Here is an 18,619-nt window from a genome sequence, read left to right on the forward strand (position 1 = left end):
TTAGCGCTCACGAGAACTGCCGCCGTTTTTATTTGGAAAGTGATATTTAGTTCATTATTTTTTAAGGTGATTAATAGATAAATTCATCACGTCCAGCAATTTATTTTAGAATTTTTTGGGTTCCAGATCTTGTGCTAGCTACAGATTACTACAGACTATTCTGTTTTTGACAGATTCTGTTTTTCATGTGTTGTTTGCTTATTTTGATGAATCTATGTCTAGTAAAATAGTTTATAAACCATAGAGAAGTTGGAATACAGTAGGTTTAACACCAATATAAATAATAAATGAGTTAATTACATTACCTTGAAGTGGTCTTTTGTTTTCTTTCGCTAACGGAGCTCACGAGATTTTCTACTTTAAGTTTTGTGTTGTGAAGTTTTCAAGTTTTGGGTAAAGATTTGATGGATTATGGAACAAGGAGTTGCAAGAGCCTAAGCTTGGGGATTCCCATGGCACCCCCAAGATAATATAAGGACACCTAAAAGCCAAAGCTTGGGGATGCCCCGGAAGGCATCCCCTCTTTCGTCTACTTCTATCGGTAACTTTACTTGGAGCTATATTTTTATTCACCACATGATATGTGTTTTGCTTGGAGCGTCTTGTATGATATGAGTCTTTGCTTTTTAGTTTAACACAATCATCCTTGCTGTACAACCTTTTGAGAGAGCCATACATGATTTGGAATTTGTTAGAATACTCTATGTGCTTCACTTATATCATTTGAGTTATATAGTTTTGCTCTAGTACTTCACTTATATTTTTTAGAGCACGGTGGTGGATTTGTTTTATAGAAACTATTGATCTCTCATGCTTCACTTAGATTATTTTGAGAGTCTTAAATAGCATGGTAATTTGCTTAAAATCCTAATATGCTTGGTATTCAAGAATAATAAAAACTTTCTTATGAGTGTGTTGAATGCTATGAGAAGTTTGATGCTTGATAATTGTTTTGAGATATGAAGATGGTGATATTAAAGTTGTGCTAGTTGAGTAGTTGTGAATTTTAGAAATACTTGTGTTAAAGTTTGTGATTCCCGTAGCATGCACGTATGGTGAACCGTTATGTGATGAAGTCGGAGAATGATTTATTTTTTGATTGTCTTCCTTATGAGTGGCGGTCGGGGACGAGCGATGGTCTTTTCCTACCAATCTATCCCCCTAGGAGCATGCGCGTAATACTTTTCTTTGATAACTTGTAGATTTTTGCAATAAGTATATGAGTTCTTATGACTAATGTTGAGTCCATGGATTATACGCACTTTTCTTCCTTCCACCATTGCTAGCCTCTCTAATACCGCGCACCTTTCGCCGGTATCATACACCCACCATATACCTTCCTCAAAACAGCCACCATACCTACCTATTATGGCATTTCCATATCCATTCCAAGATATATTGCCATGCAACTTTCCACCGTTCCGTTTATTATGACACACTCCATCATTGTCATATTGCTTAGCATGATCATGTAGTTGACATCGTATTTGTGGCAAGGCCACCATTCATAATTCTTTCATACATGTCACTCATGAGTCATTGCATATCCCGGTACACCGCCGGAGGCATTCACATAGAGTCATATTTTGTTCTAAGTATCGAGTTGTAATTGTTGAGTTGTAAGAAAATAAAAGTGTGATGATCATCATTATTGGAGCATTGTCCCAGTGAGGAAAGGATGATGGAGACTATGATTCCCCCACAAGTCGGGATGAGACTCCGGACGAACAATAAAAAAGAAAGAAAGAAAAGAGGCCATAAAAAAAGAGAAAAGGCCCAAATAAAAAAATGAGAGAAAAGGAGAGAAGGGACAATGCTACTATCCTTTTACCACACTTGTGCTTCAAAGTAGCACCATGATATTCATGATAGAGAGTCTCTCATTTCGTCACTTTCATATACTAGTGGGAATTTTTCATTGTAGAACTTGGCTTGTATATTCCAATGATGGGCTTCCTCAAATTGCCCTAGGTCTTCGTGAGCAAGCGAGTTGGATGCACACCCACTTAGTTTCTTTTTGAGCTTTCATATCTTATAGCTCCAGTGCATCCGTTGCATGGCAATCCCTACTCACTCACATTGATATCTATTGATGGGCATCTCCATAGCCCGTTGATATGCCTAGTTGATGTGAGACTATCTTCTCCCTTTTTGTCTTCTCCACAACCACCATTCTATTCCACCTATAGTGCTATATCCATGGCTCACGCTCATGTATTGCGTGAAGATTGAAAAAGTTTGAGAATGTCAAAAGTATGAAACAATTGCTTGGCTTGTCATCGTGGTTGTGCATGATTTAAATACTTTGTGTGGTGAAGATAGAGCATAGCCAGACTATATGATTTTGTAGGGATAACTTTCTTTAGCCATGTTATTTTGAGAAGACATGATTGCTTTGTTAGTATGCTTGAAGTATTATTATTTTTATGTCAATATTAAACTTTTATCTTAAATCTTTCGGATCTGAATATTCATACCACAATTAAGAAGAATTACATTAAAATTATGCCAAGTAGCATTCCACATCAAAAAATTTGTTTTATCATTTACCTACTCGAGGACGAGCAGGAATTAAGCTTGGGGATGCTTGATACATCTCCAACGTATCTATAATTTTTGATTGCTACATGCTATATTATCTACTGTTTTGAACATTATTGGGCTTTATTATCCACTTTTATATTATTTTTGGGACTAACCTATTAACTGGAGGCCCAGCCCGGAATTGTTGTTTTTGCCTATTTTAGGGTTTTGAAGAAAAGGAATATCAAACTGAGTCCAAACGGAATGAAACCTTCGGGAACGTGATTTTCTGACGGAACATGATCCATGAGACTTGGACCCTACGTCAAGAAATAAAGTAGGAGGCCACGAGGTAGGGGGCGCGCCTACCCCCCCAGGCGCGCCCTCCACCCTCGTGGGCCCCCTGTTGCTCCACCGACGTACTCCTTCCTGCTATATATACCTACGTACCCCCAAACAGTCAGAGACGGAGCCAAAACCCTAGTTCCACCGCCGTAACTTCCTGTATCCATGAGATCCCATCTTGGGGCCTGTTCCGGAGCTCCGTCGGAGGGGGCATCCATCACGGAGGGCTTCTACATCAACACCATAGCCTCTCCGATGAAGTGTGAGTAGTTTACCTCAGACCTTCGGGTCCATAGTTATTATCTAGATGGCTTCTTCTCTCTTTTTGGATCTCAATACAAAGTTCTCCCCCTCTCTTGTGGAGATCTATTCGATGTAATCTTCTTTTTGCGGTGTGTTTGTTGAGACCGATGAATTGTGGGTCTATGATCAAGATTATATATGAACAATATTTGAATCTTCTCTGAATTCTTTTATGTACGATTGGTTATCTTTGCAAGGCTCTTCGAATTATCAGTTTGGTTTGGCCTACTAGATTGATCATTCTTGCAATGGGAAAAGTGCTTAGCTTTGGGTTCAATCTTGCGGTGTCCTTTCCCAGTGACAGTAGGGGCAGCAAGGCATGTATTGTATTGTTGCCATCGAGGATAACAAGATGGGTTTTTATTTATCATATTGCATGAATTTATCCCTCTACATCATGTCATCTTGCTTAAGGCGTTACTATGTTTTCATGAACTTAATACTCTAGATGCATGCCGGATAGCGGTCGATGAGTGGAGTAATAGTAGTAGATGCAGGCAGGAGTCGGTCTACTTGTCTCGGACGTGATGCCTATATACATGATCATACCTCGATATTCTCATAACTATGCCCATTTCTGTCAATTGCTCAACAGTAATTCGTTCACCCACCGTAAAATACTTATGATCTTGAGAGAAGCCACTAGTGAAACCTATGGCCCCCGGGTCTATCTTCATCATATTAATCATCCAATACTTAGTTATTTCCTTTGCTTTTTTACTTAGCTTTTATTTTACTTTGCATCTTTATCACAAAAATACCAAAAATATTATCTTATCATATCTATCAGATCTCACTATCGTAAGTGACTGTGAAAGGATTGACAACCCCTTATCACGTTAGTTGCGAGGAGTTATTTGTTTTGTGCAGGTACTAGGGACTTGCGTGCAGCCTCCTACTGGATTGATACCTTGGTTCTCAAAAACTGAGGGAAATACTTACGCTACTTTGCTTCATCATCCTTTCCTCTTCAAGGAAATCCAACACAGTGCTCAAGAGGTAGCAAGTTCAAATATAGGAATACATAAGTTCAAGGACAAAAGCTGTAAGAAAAATATATGTAACATGTTCAGAATAATATAGTTATTTATGTGAAGTTCAAGCACTGGTACCACAGAAGTTCAACAACACTGCTTTAAGAAATTTTTTGAGTGTGACACTACTAGTTAGTCCTACTGCTACCTATGAAGTTCAGTCACTGGTACCACAGAAGTTCAGCAACACTGCTGTAAAAAAATACATGTGGCATTCTTAGATAGCCATACTGCTCGATGTGAAGTTCAAGTACTTGTACAACATAAGTTCACCATCAGTGCAAAAAAGAAGAAAGTTTCATTTTTTTAATTCATGCAGACCAGTGCCCATCAATGGCGAAAGCTATACCACAATCATTTCCAAACACCGTCCACAAGCTATGCCGTTGGCACATCATGAAAAAGTACAGGGAATACCTCGCGTTGCTGTACAGAAAGTATAGAACATTGAAAGAGGAGTTCACAGCTATATTAAACTGGCCGCTGATGCCAACGGAGTTTGAAGATGCCTGGGCTGAACTCGTACACAAGTACAACCTGGAGAACGGCCGGATGATGATGCAGCTGTGGAGTGATAGGAAGATGTGGATTTCAGCATATTACAAGAACATTTTCTGTGCTAGAATGACTTCCACACAATGAAGCGAGAGCATGAATCACGTGCTCAAGAAAGGGTTTGTCAAGGGGGCCCAGAACCTACACAAGTTTGCTAGGCGGGTAAATGCTTGCATACAAACTCGGATGCAGAAGGAGAACGAGCAAACAATGACCAGCATGGTATGATGACAAAAAAGACACCCCCATCATGTTCTATTTTCCTTCAAACATGTGCACTTTGAATTTTAAAAAATAAAACCATGACTCTGCTTTGACTAATATCTTACTTTTTGACATGTGCAGACCAATCCTATTACAAAAACAACTTACGGCTACGAGGAAGACATGTCTATCAAGTACATGAGAGCCGTGTACACCGAGATGAGGAATAGGATGGGAAACGCCACGCTATTTCGTGTAAAGCGTACAACAGAGCACACTAAGTACCTTGTGTACTACCACAACAAGCCTGGCCATGATTATGAAGAAAGATTTTCCTGGTCAAAGCATGAATTCCAGGTTGTAGCTGACCCAGAGAATGAAATATACGAGTGTGAATGCAAGCTCTAGACACACACAGGTGAGCGGAAAAACAAACTCATTAAATAGCTAAACTAGTAGTATCATATCAAAATATATGAAACTCATTGCTGGCTCACAAACTATGTATTCTGCATTCAACACAAAATGCAGGTCTGTTCTGCCTTCACATCATGAACATACTGGACTACCTAAAGCCTGACAAATTTTCAAACAAGTATATCCTCAAACGATACACAAAGACTACAAAATCACAACCAACCTTTGATACAAGGGACTATAACACAACTGCATCGGATGGCAGCTCAAGACTATCGAAGCAAGAAATCTTGCTGCAGCTAAATTTGATGGTTAACAAGAAAACGACGAGATGTGACCAGCAATATGACAGAGCCTACTATGTTCTCAAGAGGCTCGTGGAAGAGCTTGATGCAATACATTCAGCAAATAAAGCGGATGCTGACGAAAGGATGGCTGAAGAGGATACTGAAATTCAAGATGACCTTCATTATCATGCAGCTGAAATGCTCAACGCCGCCGCTGAAGCCAACCAAGGCAAGCAGGGTGTTGGCCAATCAATGGAGCGGCGATAGCAAGAGACGATGAAACTGCCGCTGTATTCTGAAACAAAGGGTAGGAAGAAAATTTCTGCAGCAAAGAAAAGTGACAAGAGAGCTCAAATAAAGGCACCACCTACAGGAAGAGTCGTCGTGCTCGATGAGAACGAAGTGCCACTTGGACACAGGAAATGTAGTGTGTGCAACCAGGTTGCGGGACACAACAAGATGACCTGTCCAACACTCTTGGAAAGAAACAATGCCGAGGAGGTCAAGCAACCCAAAGCTCAAAAACAACAGTCCAAAGTTATAGAACAAAAGAAGGGACCACACCCACATAAAGCAAGCACCAGACTTTGTAGCGTATGCAAGGAGTATGAACCACATAATGCAAGAACATGCCCGAAGCACACAGATGCTGAAAAGACAAGCAAAAAGCCAGAGAAGAAACAAAAAGCAAAACCTAGAGCCAGCAACAAAATAGTGGTGGAAGATGAAGACGAAGACGAAGAGGAAGACACCATCGAAGAAGAAGAAGACGAAGAGGAAGAGGAAGAGGACGATGAAGAGGAAGAGGAAGAGGACGATGAATAGGAAGAGGAAGAGGATGATGAAGAGGAAGAGAAAGAGGACGATGAAGAGGAAGAGGTACATGTCAAGCAAAAACCAATACCACCAAAGACTAGGAGGAGCGTAAGGCTCATGAATAGTTAGACTAGGTCAATTAAACAAAGCAAAACTTATGTCATGTCAATGTGCATAATGTTATTTCACTTTTGAAACAGTATTTTAGGAGAAGCTTACTTGAACTTCTATTGTTGAAGTTTCACAGAAATTATGCACTAGAAGTTCAAGTAATATTACTGCAGAAGTCCTGGTATAGTATAAGAGGAGGTGCTTGTGATGTATTGCATGAAAGAGCAAGTAGTAATAAAATGAAAAATATACATTGTGAAGTTCAAGTAATATTACTGCAGAAGTCCTGGTATATTATGGTAGGAAGTGATGTGCTGGTGATGTATTGCACGGGGCTGGGGCACGGTGGGTGGTCGCTGCCTCAGATCCCTCGTCGCGGACCCCCTCGAATATTTTTAAACCAAATGCCTGTGACACCCCTGGGATGGATAAGTCCCTTGGCTGTGACAGTGGACTGCATGGCTCAACAGCAAGGGGGAGGAGAGCTCGCCGGAGTAGGGGAGGCCGGACAGGAGCCGGGCTGACCATGGATCTGAAGCAGGCGGGGCATGGCGGGGAGGCCACCGTGGGTAGCAGGGGATCCACGCGCGTGATTGCACGAGGTGGAGAGGAGCGCCAGTGTCGCGCGGAGATGGTTGTAGGTGGCGGCGCGCTGGTCGTCTCGGGGCAAGAGGTCGCCGGGGCACCGCGCATCTTGGCTGCCGTGACACCAGGGGCGGGGCCATCGCCACGGCGGCGCTGTGGGACAGAGGCGTGCCGACCGGGAGGAGGAGGTGGGGCGGCGCCAGGTGGCTAGAGTGGGGCGGGGCCATCGCCACGGCGGCGCTGCGGGACAGAAGCGCGCCGGCCGGGAGGAGGAGGAGGCAGGGCAGCACCAGGTGGAAGGAGGGCCGCGCCGGGCGGGAGGAGGATGAGGCGGGGCAGCGCCGGGTGGGAGGAGGGCCGCGCCGGGCGAGAGGAGGAGGCGGGGTGGCGCCAGGTGGGAGGAGGGCCACGCCGGGCGGGAGGAGGAGGAGGCGGGGCGGTGGCGGCCAAGATTTGGGGTGTGCGGGATGGGAGGTGGAGGTGGGGTGGGTAGGTGGGTGGTGGCGTTTTTGTTTGTCTCGGTGTTAGACTCGGTGTTAGCAGAATAAGCTAGATCTCTACTCCTAATGGAGCAGTTGGTAGTCTCTGCCGGTCAATTTTCGTCCCACCAGAGACGGTTAATTTTCATCCTCGGTCTCACCTCCCGCAACCCAGCGATTCCCCCCTTCCACCCTCGAGAGTGACAAAAAAACGGGATGGTACCACCAGGCCCGTTGTGAAACACTACGGTTCATCGACAGAAAATCGTCCTAAAAAAATCTACGATGGTTAACCTACGAAAATAAAACTGAATCGTACTATTCCCAACTGAAACCCTCGCACCCAAATCGTCATTCCCTCGATGCACTTGCCCGCCGCCGTCATTCGTCCCTATCATCCCTACGTACACGCAGCTTCCGTCACCGCCGCTCAACCCCTTCGTCGCTGCCATCCGAGAGGGAGACGCCACCCCCACTGCCGAACTCCGGGAAACGCCGTCGCCATGTCTCCAGGGCAGGACGGTTTCAATCCCTTCCGCCGAACTCCGGGAGACACCGTCGCTGCGGCACAGGGTAGATTTCGCGTCTCCACGTGGTCACCCTCCCTCGATTTCGATCGGATCTCTCTCTCTCCACAAAAATCGCCACCGTCGGCCTCCTTCGCTCGACTCGGCCATGGTGAAGCTACACCTTCCCCAATTACTCCCATCGTCATCGTCATCCTCCGTGTGACCCCGCCAGATTCCATAATTTGGGGGATTCCCTATGAGGAGCCGGCGCGTCGTCATCATCGCAGGCGGTGGCGGGTGTTGGCATGTGCGCGTGTGGAGGAGCTCCACCTCACCCACTTCATCCAGCTATCATCGCCGTCCTCCGCGCGACCACGCCAGCTTCCATGGTTTGGGGGAGCCTTCCCTATGAGAATCCAGCGTGTCGTCCTCGTCGCACCCTAATTAGGTTCCTGGTGTGTTCGCACCGCTGCACCCTAATTTGATTTCGACTGAGTCTAGGACGTCAGCGCCACGAGGTACGTACATCTGGCTGTTCATCTTTCTTCCTTCGAACGAGCAGTGACCTATGCGTTTCTGATTCTAGATTTGTCCAACGATTTGCCTGATTGTTTCTCCTCTCTAATCTCTATGGTTTACCAATCAGGTCGTTAGCACTGCCGTCCAGGTGATAATAAACGTCGTTCACCACAACAAGAGGTGAGAGGCAGATTCCAGATAAGGTATGCCCTAGCAGGTTTTATGAACCAGAGGCGAGAGGCAGATTCCTGATGATAATATCATCATAGCTTTGTGCTAATTTCCAAAAATAATTGTCCTTTTCAATTTTAGTACTGTCATGCCATCTCGAAAGTATGCATTGAGAAGAAATTGTTGGATGAGATAGATAGTTACTATCATTACTAATTTACTAATTTGCATCTCGGATGATTTTATTATTTGATATGCTTAATGATTTTGGATGCCCTTATTTTTTGGCCTCAAAATTTATGTCTACATAGATTGATTATTATTTAGACCTTTATACTAAAGGCCTTGGATTTTTGTTTCGCCCTGGGCCCCTAAAATCCGAGGACCGGACCTGCCGGCAGCACTTGATTCTATTTTAGCCGCAACCAAGTATCTACTTTAAAGTTATATAGATCAGATTTTGTCGGTAAAGCTGATTTTCCTGATCCTATAATCCTTGTTCTGTAACAGAGAGAAAACTGTTTTCTTATTTTTAACAGGGAGCAAACTGCGTAGCAAGATCAATAATGAATGGTTCAAGTCATGTGTTACAAGTTACAATGAGCAGGTGGTACTCAAGTCCGTTGATGATAATGATATTATTCGGAACATTTACTGCAATGAGGTCTCGGAAAGGGCATTTGCCTCGTGATTGTCTTTAGTGCGCTGTTGATATTCGGTATGTTCCATCTGACCATCTCTATTCTTGCAAGCTTTTGATTTTTAATATATTCAAATAATTTGCATTTAAAAATTATGGGTTAGTAGATCCGTTTTAATTTGCATTTCTATTCTTGCAAGTATTCGGTATTTGCATTCTTTTGTCCACGCTTTAATTCCTAGATCCCGTTTGTTTCGGCAGCATTGTTACTTTGTTGTTTCTTCTGCTACAAGGCCCTATCCTGGTGTGCCTCCATCTAATTGGGTGACGCCAGAAATCCCCCGCGGATTCTTTGTATCCACCAGCAGACTCCTAAGCACGCCGATGGAGGAGGGGGTTAGCTCAAGTCCTGTGTGTAACTCTGGAGGTTATCCTGGTGTGCCTCATCAATACCAAAGCGAAGCAACTAAACCGAATCCCAGGACAAATCCAACAGGAACAAACACACGGAGGAGAGTGCTCTGCACACTACCACCGTTGGATCTTGCTGCTGCTGATACAAGTCAGAATTGTACGGGACATAAGGTACATGGATTGCTTCACAAAACAAAAGAGCAAACCAAGAACAGGATCGCAATACCTCCACAACTACCTCAAGCAAAAAGGACGCAAACAAGAGAGAGGCCATCTTCAGCCCCCCTTCCTCCTCGCAATCCACTGCTACATCCTGCTATGATTACTCCGCCGTGCCCTGACCCAGAGGGACAGCAGAAGACTCTAGTGGAGTTGCGATCATACACGCACGTCAGTGAAACAAAAAATATTTATATACGCATCTTGTATTATCTGCAAATTTTCTGCTCCCTCTAGGATAACAAGTTCATAAACTGCATTTTAACATCCCGTTTGGATTATTTTTTCTTTTTCTGCAGACATGAATCTCCCGAATTATCTAATACCGAGACTAAAGATGCGATTCCAAGATGTAGAGAAAGTAAGGGAATTTTATAACAGATACGCCAGACACGCTAGTTTTAGAATCAGGAAGACGGGGGGATGACAACCACAAGTACATTGTTTGCACATTCCAAGGGATACACACGTCTTTTGTTTCATAGGCTAACAGGAAGTGAAACAAAACATCGTAGAGGACAGTCTGCAATGCAAGAATGAGGGTGCAGGTGCAAGAGGATAACACATGCATGGTAGTGGACATTGAGTACAATCATAATCACCAACTCATGCAAACTGATGACTTGCTGGTATTCTTGCACTCACAGAATAATTATGACCCCACTATTTTGGAGTACATAAAGCTCCTGTAGTACCATGATGTCAAGCACACAACAATCATGCCCATGCTATCTCAAAATGAAGATGTAAGCTACTTCCTAAGCATGACCGGATGAGACCTACTAAACCAGTAAGTATTCAAACATCCACATACTGCAATGTACATAGCATCCTAGGTCGCAAGCCTTTGCTAGCAAAAATAACAAATGCATGTTTGCATGTAATTTGCAGGAAAGCCATGAATGCAAGGAAAGATGTTTTGGATGATGTGCTAAAACTTGTTTCATTCTTCAAAGACATGAAGGCAATCAATGATGAGCTTTTCTATGACATACAAGTAGACAAGGACAAGTCAATTAAAAACATTTTCTGGTCCAATGCAAGCTGCCGAGGCGCCTATCAAGACTTTGGCGATTGCGTAACATTTGACACAACATACAAGACCAATAGATTTCATATGCCTCTAGGAGTGTTTGTTGGAACAAACCATCACTTGTAGTCAACGATATTTGCTGTTGCCCTTATTAGAGACGAAGATGCAAACTCATTCAAGTGGCTGTTCGATACATTTGTACGATGCATGAACAACAAGCACCCACCTTGCATTCTAACAGGCGAGTTCAAAAAAAACCTCTTCAAGTTTCATCATCTTTTCAGTCTATGGGTCTGTATTGGGTACATTGGTTTTATTTGAAAAATAATGTAAAGCAAGCAGTTCAACCACGGTTAGCACAGAAGTCCAACTAACAGTACAAGAAAGCAAAATTATCTATCACATGTTTAGAAAAAAAATTAGTTATGAATGTGAAGTTTTGATACGTCTCCAACGTATCTATAATTTTTGATTGCTCCATGCTATATTATCTACTATTTTGAACATTATTGGGCTTTATTATCCACTTCTATATTATTTTTGGGACTAACCTATTAACCGGAGGCCCAGCCCAGAATTGCTGTTTTTTTTGCCATTTTAGGGTTTCGAAGAAAAGGAATATCAAACGGAGTCCAAACGGAATGAAACCTTCGGGAACGTGATTTTCTCACCGAACATGATCCAGGAGACTTGGTGTAGCGACCAGACCTCAAACAGTCTGATCTCTGTGCTCAGGTGTCATCCCTGGATCAGTAATGCTGACACCACACAGTACTTGGAGGATTTATAACAGAGTAGCAATCACACACTTATTATACCGAGTGTCTCAATAGAGAACTTATTACAATAAATATGGCTTAAGGCCATCTAATAACTATAACAGCGGAAGGCTTGGAAGATAAGTGAGTCCATCAACTCCAATGGCATCACTGAGTATAGAACCACGACCTAAAACTCCTTAATCATCGTCTGAAAAGTCTGCAACATTAACGTTGCAGCCCAAAATGGGTCAGCACATGGAATATGCTGGCAAAGTAACACATAGAGAGTAATGGAATGAAACAACTATACTATATGCATATTTGGCTGGTGGAAAGCTCTATGGTTACAGTTTTGCGAAAAGCCAAATTTTCCCTGCTGCAAAGGAATAAATTTTATTTAACTATCATGGTAGTTGTTAAACATTGAGAATGGTTGACAGCATTCTCAATCCCAATTAAGCATCATCATTAAACAAAACCCAACAAAATTAAATTTTAGAGTAACATGTTGAGATCCACATGATAATCCAAGTACTAGATGCTCAAGATGTCCATAACTGGGGACATGACTAACCATGATTAGTTTATATACTCTGCAGAGGTTTGCGCACTTTTCCCCACAAGACTCGATCGCCTCCGTTTGGTTTCTCGCACTACACGGTGTTTGAGAAACGGATGACCGAGACATAGTCTTTCAGAAGCGCTAGCACCTTACGATGGATAGACCGTTACACCTACTTTCCCCTACATCTGCTAGTCTACCCTGTAAGAGTTCGCATGACTTAATCAACTATGCTAGAGCCCATAATAGCTTGTGGCTGCACACGGAAGTTTCTAGTATGAAAAATCTCATGATCCCTTTGGGCCTGGGTGGCGGTCCATAAAGAAAAACAGGCAATCCTAGAATACCCAGGTACCTCAATCCACCCAGATGTGTGTTTAAGTTTCCACCTTAGATAAACCATTAATTAACAAACTCACATCTGTCATGGATATCACTCACCCAATCCACGTCTACTAGCATAGCATGGCATAATAGGCAAACGTAGAAGTAACTTCCAAAGGTTTGATAATATAACATGGAATAGGTACTACCTCAACTACTTCCCATCCCACAATTTAATTAGATCCTAATCATGCAATGTTTGAGGATTGATCTAATGCAATAAAACTGGGTAGTAGGAGGTATGATCAAAGTGTTACTTGCCTTGCTGATGATCCGCGAAACTTAGAGATTCGAAGTAATAGGCGGCGCACTCCGGGTATTCTATCGCAGACAAACAAACAAGCATACAATACATATTCATCTAATGCACGGGTAAAACTCAAATAAGAGATCTAACCAGAAGGTTCAACTTAAGAACTCAGGTTTGCAAAAAGAATCAAATCAAACGAAGCAACGAAAGTCAAACGGCAAAAGAAACAAGCTTCGTTTACTATCCTGGATCTAGGGAAATTTTTACAGTGGCAAAAACTTGTTTAAGTTGGTTAAACTGATAGAGGGTTTCGAGACGAAACTCCAGGCGCTTGAGTCGCCTGATTCCGATAAACGAGCGAAAAGTTATACTAAAACGAAAATCGGATCAGGAATCGCGATCAGAAAAATCGCGGATTTAATCTGAGAAAAAGAAAAACGATGAACGTTCGCTAGAACGAACGAACGGACGAACGCTCGCTAAATAAATAAATCGGAAAAACCGATCTATTTAAAAAAACCGAAACTAAAAAAAACCGCGACTTTTTTAAAAAAAACGGGCGGCGAAAACGTGGTTGACCTCGGGCGGCGGGTCCGGCGGCGGCGGGCAGCGGGCGGCGGCGCGCAGCTAGGGTTAGGGTTTCGGGCGCGGTGGGCTGGCGACGGCTGATGGGCTCGGCGGCTCGGGTCGGGCGGCTTATAAAGGCTGCCCCCAGGCGGAGTCCCGCTCGGGTATGGCCCAAAGTCGGTTCACGTTTTTTTTAAATTATTTTGTGCAGAAAAACAAATAAAAGAAATACTAAATGGACTCCAAAAATCCCGAAATAAATTTTCCCGGGCTTCTAAAATCAAGCCGCACAAGGTGAACATTTATTTGGGGCCTAAATGCAATTTTGAAAAACGCACATTTTTCCTAAATTCAAATAAAATACCGAGAAACTCCGAAATAAAATCTTATTTGATTTTATTATTAAATCCTCAATATTTCTTTATTTTGGGAAAGTCATTTTATTCCCTCTCTCATATTTTTGTAACAGAAATAATTGATGATAAAATAATTAAAAACAAATGATCCTATTCTCAAAATTTGAGAAAACTCAAATATGAAAATAACGAAATCCCCAACTCTCTCTGTGGGTCCTTGAGTTGCGTGGAATTTCTAGGATCAAAACCAAAAGCAAATATATTATGATATGCAATGATGGTCTAATGTATAACATTCCAAATTGAAAATTTGGGATGTTACAAACCTACCCCCCCTTAAGATGAATCTCGCCCTCGAGATTCGGGTTGGCTAGAAAATAGGTGAGGGTGGTCCTTGAGCAAATCTTCCTCTCGCTCCCAGGTGGCTTCATCCTCCGTGTGGTGGCTCCACTTAACCTTACAGAACTTGATAACCTTGCTGCGGGTGACTCGACTGGCATTCTCTAGAATCTTAACTAGTTTCTCCTCATAGGTCAAATCGTTATCCAACTGAATTGCTTCCAATGGCACTGTGTCTCTCAAGGGTATGTCAGCCATCTCCGCGTGGCACTTCTTCAATTAAGAAACGTGGAACACATCATGAACTCCTGACAATCCTTCAGGTAATTCCAACTTGTAGGCCACTTCTCCCATACGTTCCAATACTCGGTATGGTCCTACGAATCGTGGCGCTAACTTTCCTTTAACACAAAAGCGCTTTGTTCCCCGAAGTGGGGATACTCGAAGATAAGCTCTATCTCCAACTTCGTAAACTGTCTCCTTGCGTTTAGAATCTGCATAACTCTTCTGTCTAGACTGGGCTATCTTGAGCCTATCGCGAATCAATTTCACCTTTTGTTCAGACTCCTTAATCAAGTCAGGCCCAAACAACTGGCGGTCTCCAACTTCATCCCACATCAACGGTGTCCCGCACCTCCTTCCGTACAAGGCTTCGAAAGGGGCCATCTTTAAACTAGATTGATAACTGTTGTTGTAAGATAACAATGCATACGGCAAATTCTCGTCCCAACTAGATCCATAATCTAGCGCACAAGCTCTCAGCATGTCCTCCAAAATCTGATTGACTCTCTCGGTCTGTCCATCTGTCTGTGGATGAAAAGCTGTGCTGAACTCTAGCCTGGTACCCAAAGTTTCGTGCAACTGATTCCAGAACTTTGAGGTAAACTGGGTTCCTCTATCGAATACTATACTCCTCGGAACTCCATGTAAGCATACAATCTTGGTCATGTATATCTTTGCCAACTTAGCACTGGTGTAAGTGGTCTTTACCGGGATGAAATGAGCTACTTTCGTCAACCGATCAACTACAACCCAAATCGAGTCATAGCCTGAACGAGTCCTGGGTAATCCCGTGATAAAATCCATGCCTAACTTATCCCACTTCCATTCGGGTATCGGCAATGGTTGTAGCAATCCTGCTGGCTTCTGATGCTCTACCTTTACTCTCTGACATACATCACAAACTGCTACATACTCCGCAATATCTTTCTTCATTCTGGTCCACCAGAAAATATCCTTCAAATCCAAATACATCTTGGTATTTCCTGGGTGAATCGAATATGGTGAATCGTGTGCCTCTTGCAGAATCAACTTCCTGATCTCCAGGTCATTGGGCACATAAACACGGTCTTCAAACCATAGGGTGTCGTGCTCATCCTCACAAAATCCTTTAGCCTTTCCTTCACTCATTTTCTCCTTTATAGAGGCAATCTCCTTGTCAGCCTTCTGAGCTTCTCTGATTCTATCCATCAAAGTTGACTGAATCTCCAATCCTGCTACATAGCCTCTCAGAACTATTTCCAAACATAGTTCACGAAGATTTTCGGCTAACTCCCTTGGTATTTCTCCCGTAATTGGTGTATTGACATGGCTTTTGCGGCTTAATGCGTCAGCTACTACATTAGCTTTTCCGGGATGGTAATGCAATCTCATATCATAATCCTTGATGAGCTCCAACCATCTCCTTTGTCTGAGGTTCAACTCCTTCTGCGTGAAAATGTACTTCAAACTCTTGTGATCTGTGTACACCTCACAATGATTTCCAATGAGGAAATGTCTCCAAGTCTTCAGTGCATGCACTATGGCTGCTAACTCCAAATCATGCGTAGCATAATTCAACTCGTGAGGTTTCAGTTGTCTTGAGGCATATGAAACAACTCTCCCTTCCTGCATAAGCACTGCTCCAAGTCCTCGACATGAAGCATCGCAGTACACCTCATAATCCTTGGTCTGGTCTGGCAAAATCAACACTGGTGAAGTAACCAAGCGTTTCTTCAACTCCTAGAAACTAGCCTCACACTCCTCGGTCCATATGAACTTGGTATCCTTCTTTAATAACTCAGTCATAGGCTTCGCAATCTTTGAGAAATTCTCAATAAATCTCCAGTAGTATCCTGCGAGTCCAAGGAAACTCCGGATCTCGCCAACTGTGGTTGGTACTTCCCACTTGGTCATGGTATCAACTTTAGTGGGATCTACTGATATACCTTCTCCGGATATAACGTGTCCGAGGAATCCTACTTCCTTCAACCAAAACTCACATTTGCTGAACTTGGCATACAACTGATGTTCTCTGAGCTTCTCAAGTACCAATCGCAAATGTTCCTTATGCTCCTCTTCACTTTTCGAGTAAACCAGAATATCATCAATGAACACCACGACAAACTTATCCAAGAACTCCATAAACACTTTGTTCATCATGTTCATAAAATAGGCAGGTGCGTTAGTCAGACCAAATGACATAACGGTATACTCATACAGCCCATACCTGGTGGTAAAAGCTGTCTTAGGTATATCCTGTTGTCGAATCTTCAACTGGTGGTATCCCGATCGCAGATCAATCTTGGCAAATACCTTAGCTCCTTGCAATCGATCAAACAGATCATTGATCATTGGTAGTGGGTACTTGTTCTTGATGGTTACTTCATTCAATCCTCGATAATCAACAACCATCCTTAACGATCCATCCTTTTTCTCCACTAGAAGTACTGGTGACCCCCAAGGCGACGAACTTGGGCGAATGTAACCTTTATCCAGTAACTCCTTAATCTGCTTCTTAATTTCCACCAAATCCTTTGCAGGCATCCTGTATGGTCTCTTTGATATTGGCCCTGTGCCTGGCAATAGCTCAATCAAAAACTCAATATCTCTATCCGGTGGCATGCCTGGCAACTCTTCTGGAAATACTTCAGGGAATCCCTTACCACTGGTACTTCCTCCTGCACAACTCCTGTTAAACAATTTACTTGAGTCCTATTTGGCGCATGCCGGGATACATACTTGATCCTTCTCCCTTCTGGGGTGGTAAGCAAAATTGTCTTACTGGCGCAATCAATGTTTCCTCCATACATCGACAGCCAATCCATACCCAGAATTACATCCAATCCTTGTGATTCCAAAATGATTAAATCCGAGGGAAACACATGCCTACCTATACCCAATGGCACTTGAAAACATCCTTGACTGGCCATATACTCCGCTCCTGGTGAGCTTACTAGCATAGGTGTTCTAAGAACCTTAGTGGGCAAGTTATACTTATCCACAAATCCCCTTGATATGTATGAATGCGATGCACCAGTATCAAAAAGAACGAGTGCAGTAAATGACTTAACCAAAAACTTACCGATTACGACATCCGGCTGCTCTTCAACCTCCTCCATGTTAACGTGGTTCACCTGTCCCCTGTTGAAAGGGTTCGGCTTCTTCTCAGATCTTCCATTGCCATTCTGGCCTTCAGGACATTCATTGGCATAATGTCCGGTCTTCTGGCACTTAAAGCAAGTGACTTGGCTCAGGTCCTTCTTGGCTGGGGTTGATGGGTTGGTACGGTTTCTGGCCATTGCTTCCTCCATTGCCATTACCATTCTTGGTGCCGTTGTGATTGTGCGAGCTACCTCCTCCATGGGTATGCTGAAAATGTCCTCCCGATCTAGGGGTAAAACGTGGCTTCTGCTGAGCTCCAGAATTGTACTTCCCTTGTCCATACTTCCTCTTGCTGTTCTGCTGCTTGCCTTCAATCATAAGAGCATGGTCTACCAACTCCTGGTAGTTGTTGAAGGTTTCTACCATCAACTGCATGCTCAACTCATCATTCAGTCCTTCCAGAAACTTCTCCTGCTTAGCTGCATCCGTAGCAACGTCATCTGGGGCATAACGTGCTAATTTACTAAAGTCCTCCACATACTGGCCAACTGTTCGTCCTCCTTGGCGCAAGTTGCGAAACTCTCGCTTCTTCATGGCCATAGCTCCTGCTGAAACATGGGCAGTACGAAAAGCCTGCTGAAACTGGTCCCATGTGACAGTGTCGACAGGGAAAGTGGCTGTGAAATTCTCCCACCATGATGTTGCGGGTCCTTCAAGCTGATGTGCGGCAAACTTCACCTTCTCCACATCTATGCATCCTGCTGTGGTCAACTCTCTAGCTGTCTTGCGGAGCCAATCATATGATACTATCGGCTCGGTGCTACTGGAAAACACCAGCGAATTCAGCCTAAGAAAAAGGGCTAAGTGATCAAC

The 18,619-nt window shown here is 43.3% G+C and overlaps 1 protein-coding gene across 1 annotated transcript; it reads left to right on the forward strand.

Moving 5' to 3' along the window:
• Positions 1 to 4,538: 4,538 nt before the first annotated feature.
• LOC147959466 (protein FAR1-RELATED SEQUENCE 5-like) lies at positions 4,539 to 4,847 on the forward strand. The gene has a single exon (XM_087532667.1). The coding sequence runs from the start codon at positions 4,539 to 4,541 to the stop codon at positions 4,845 to 4,847; it is 309 nt and encodes a 102-aa protein (XP_087388793.1).
• Positions 4,848 to 18,619: the final 13,772 nt, after the last annotated feature.

Source organism: Triticum urartu, chromosome 7A, assembly GCF_056163025.1.
Source record: "Triticum urartu cultivar PI428250 chromosome 7A, HENAU_Tu73, whole genome shotgun sequence".
Lineage (NCBI taxonomy): Eukaryota > Viridiplantae > Streptophyta > Magnoliopsida > Poales > Poaceae > Triticum > Triticum urartu.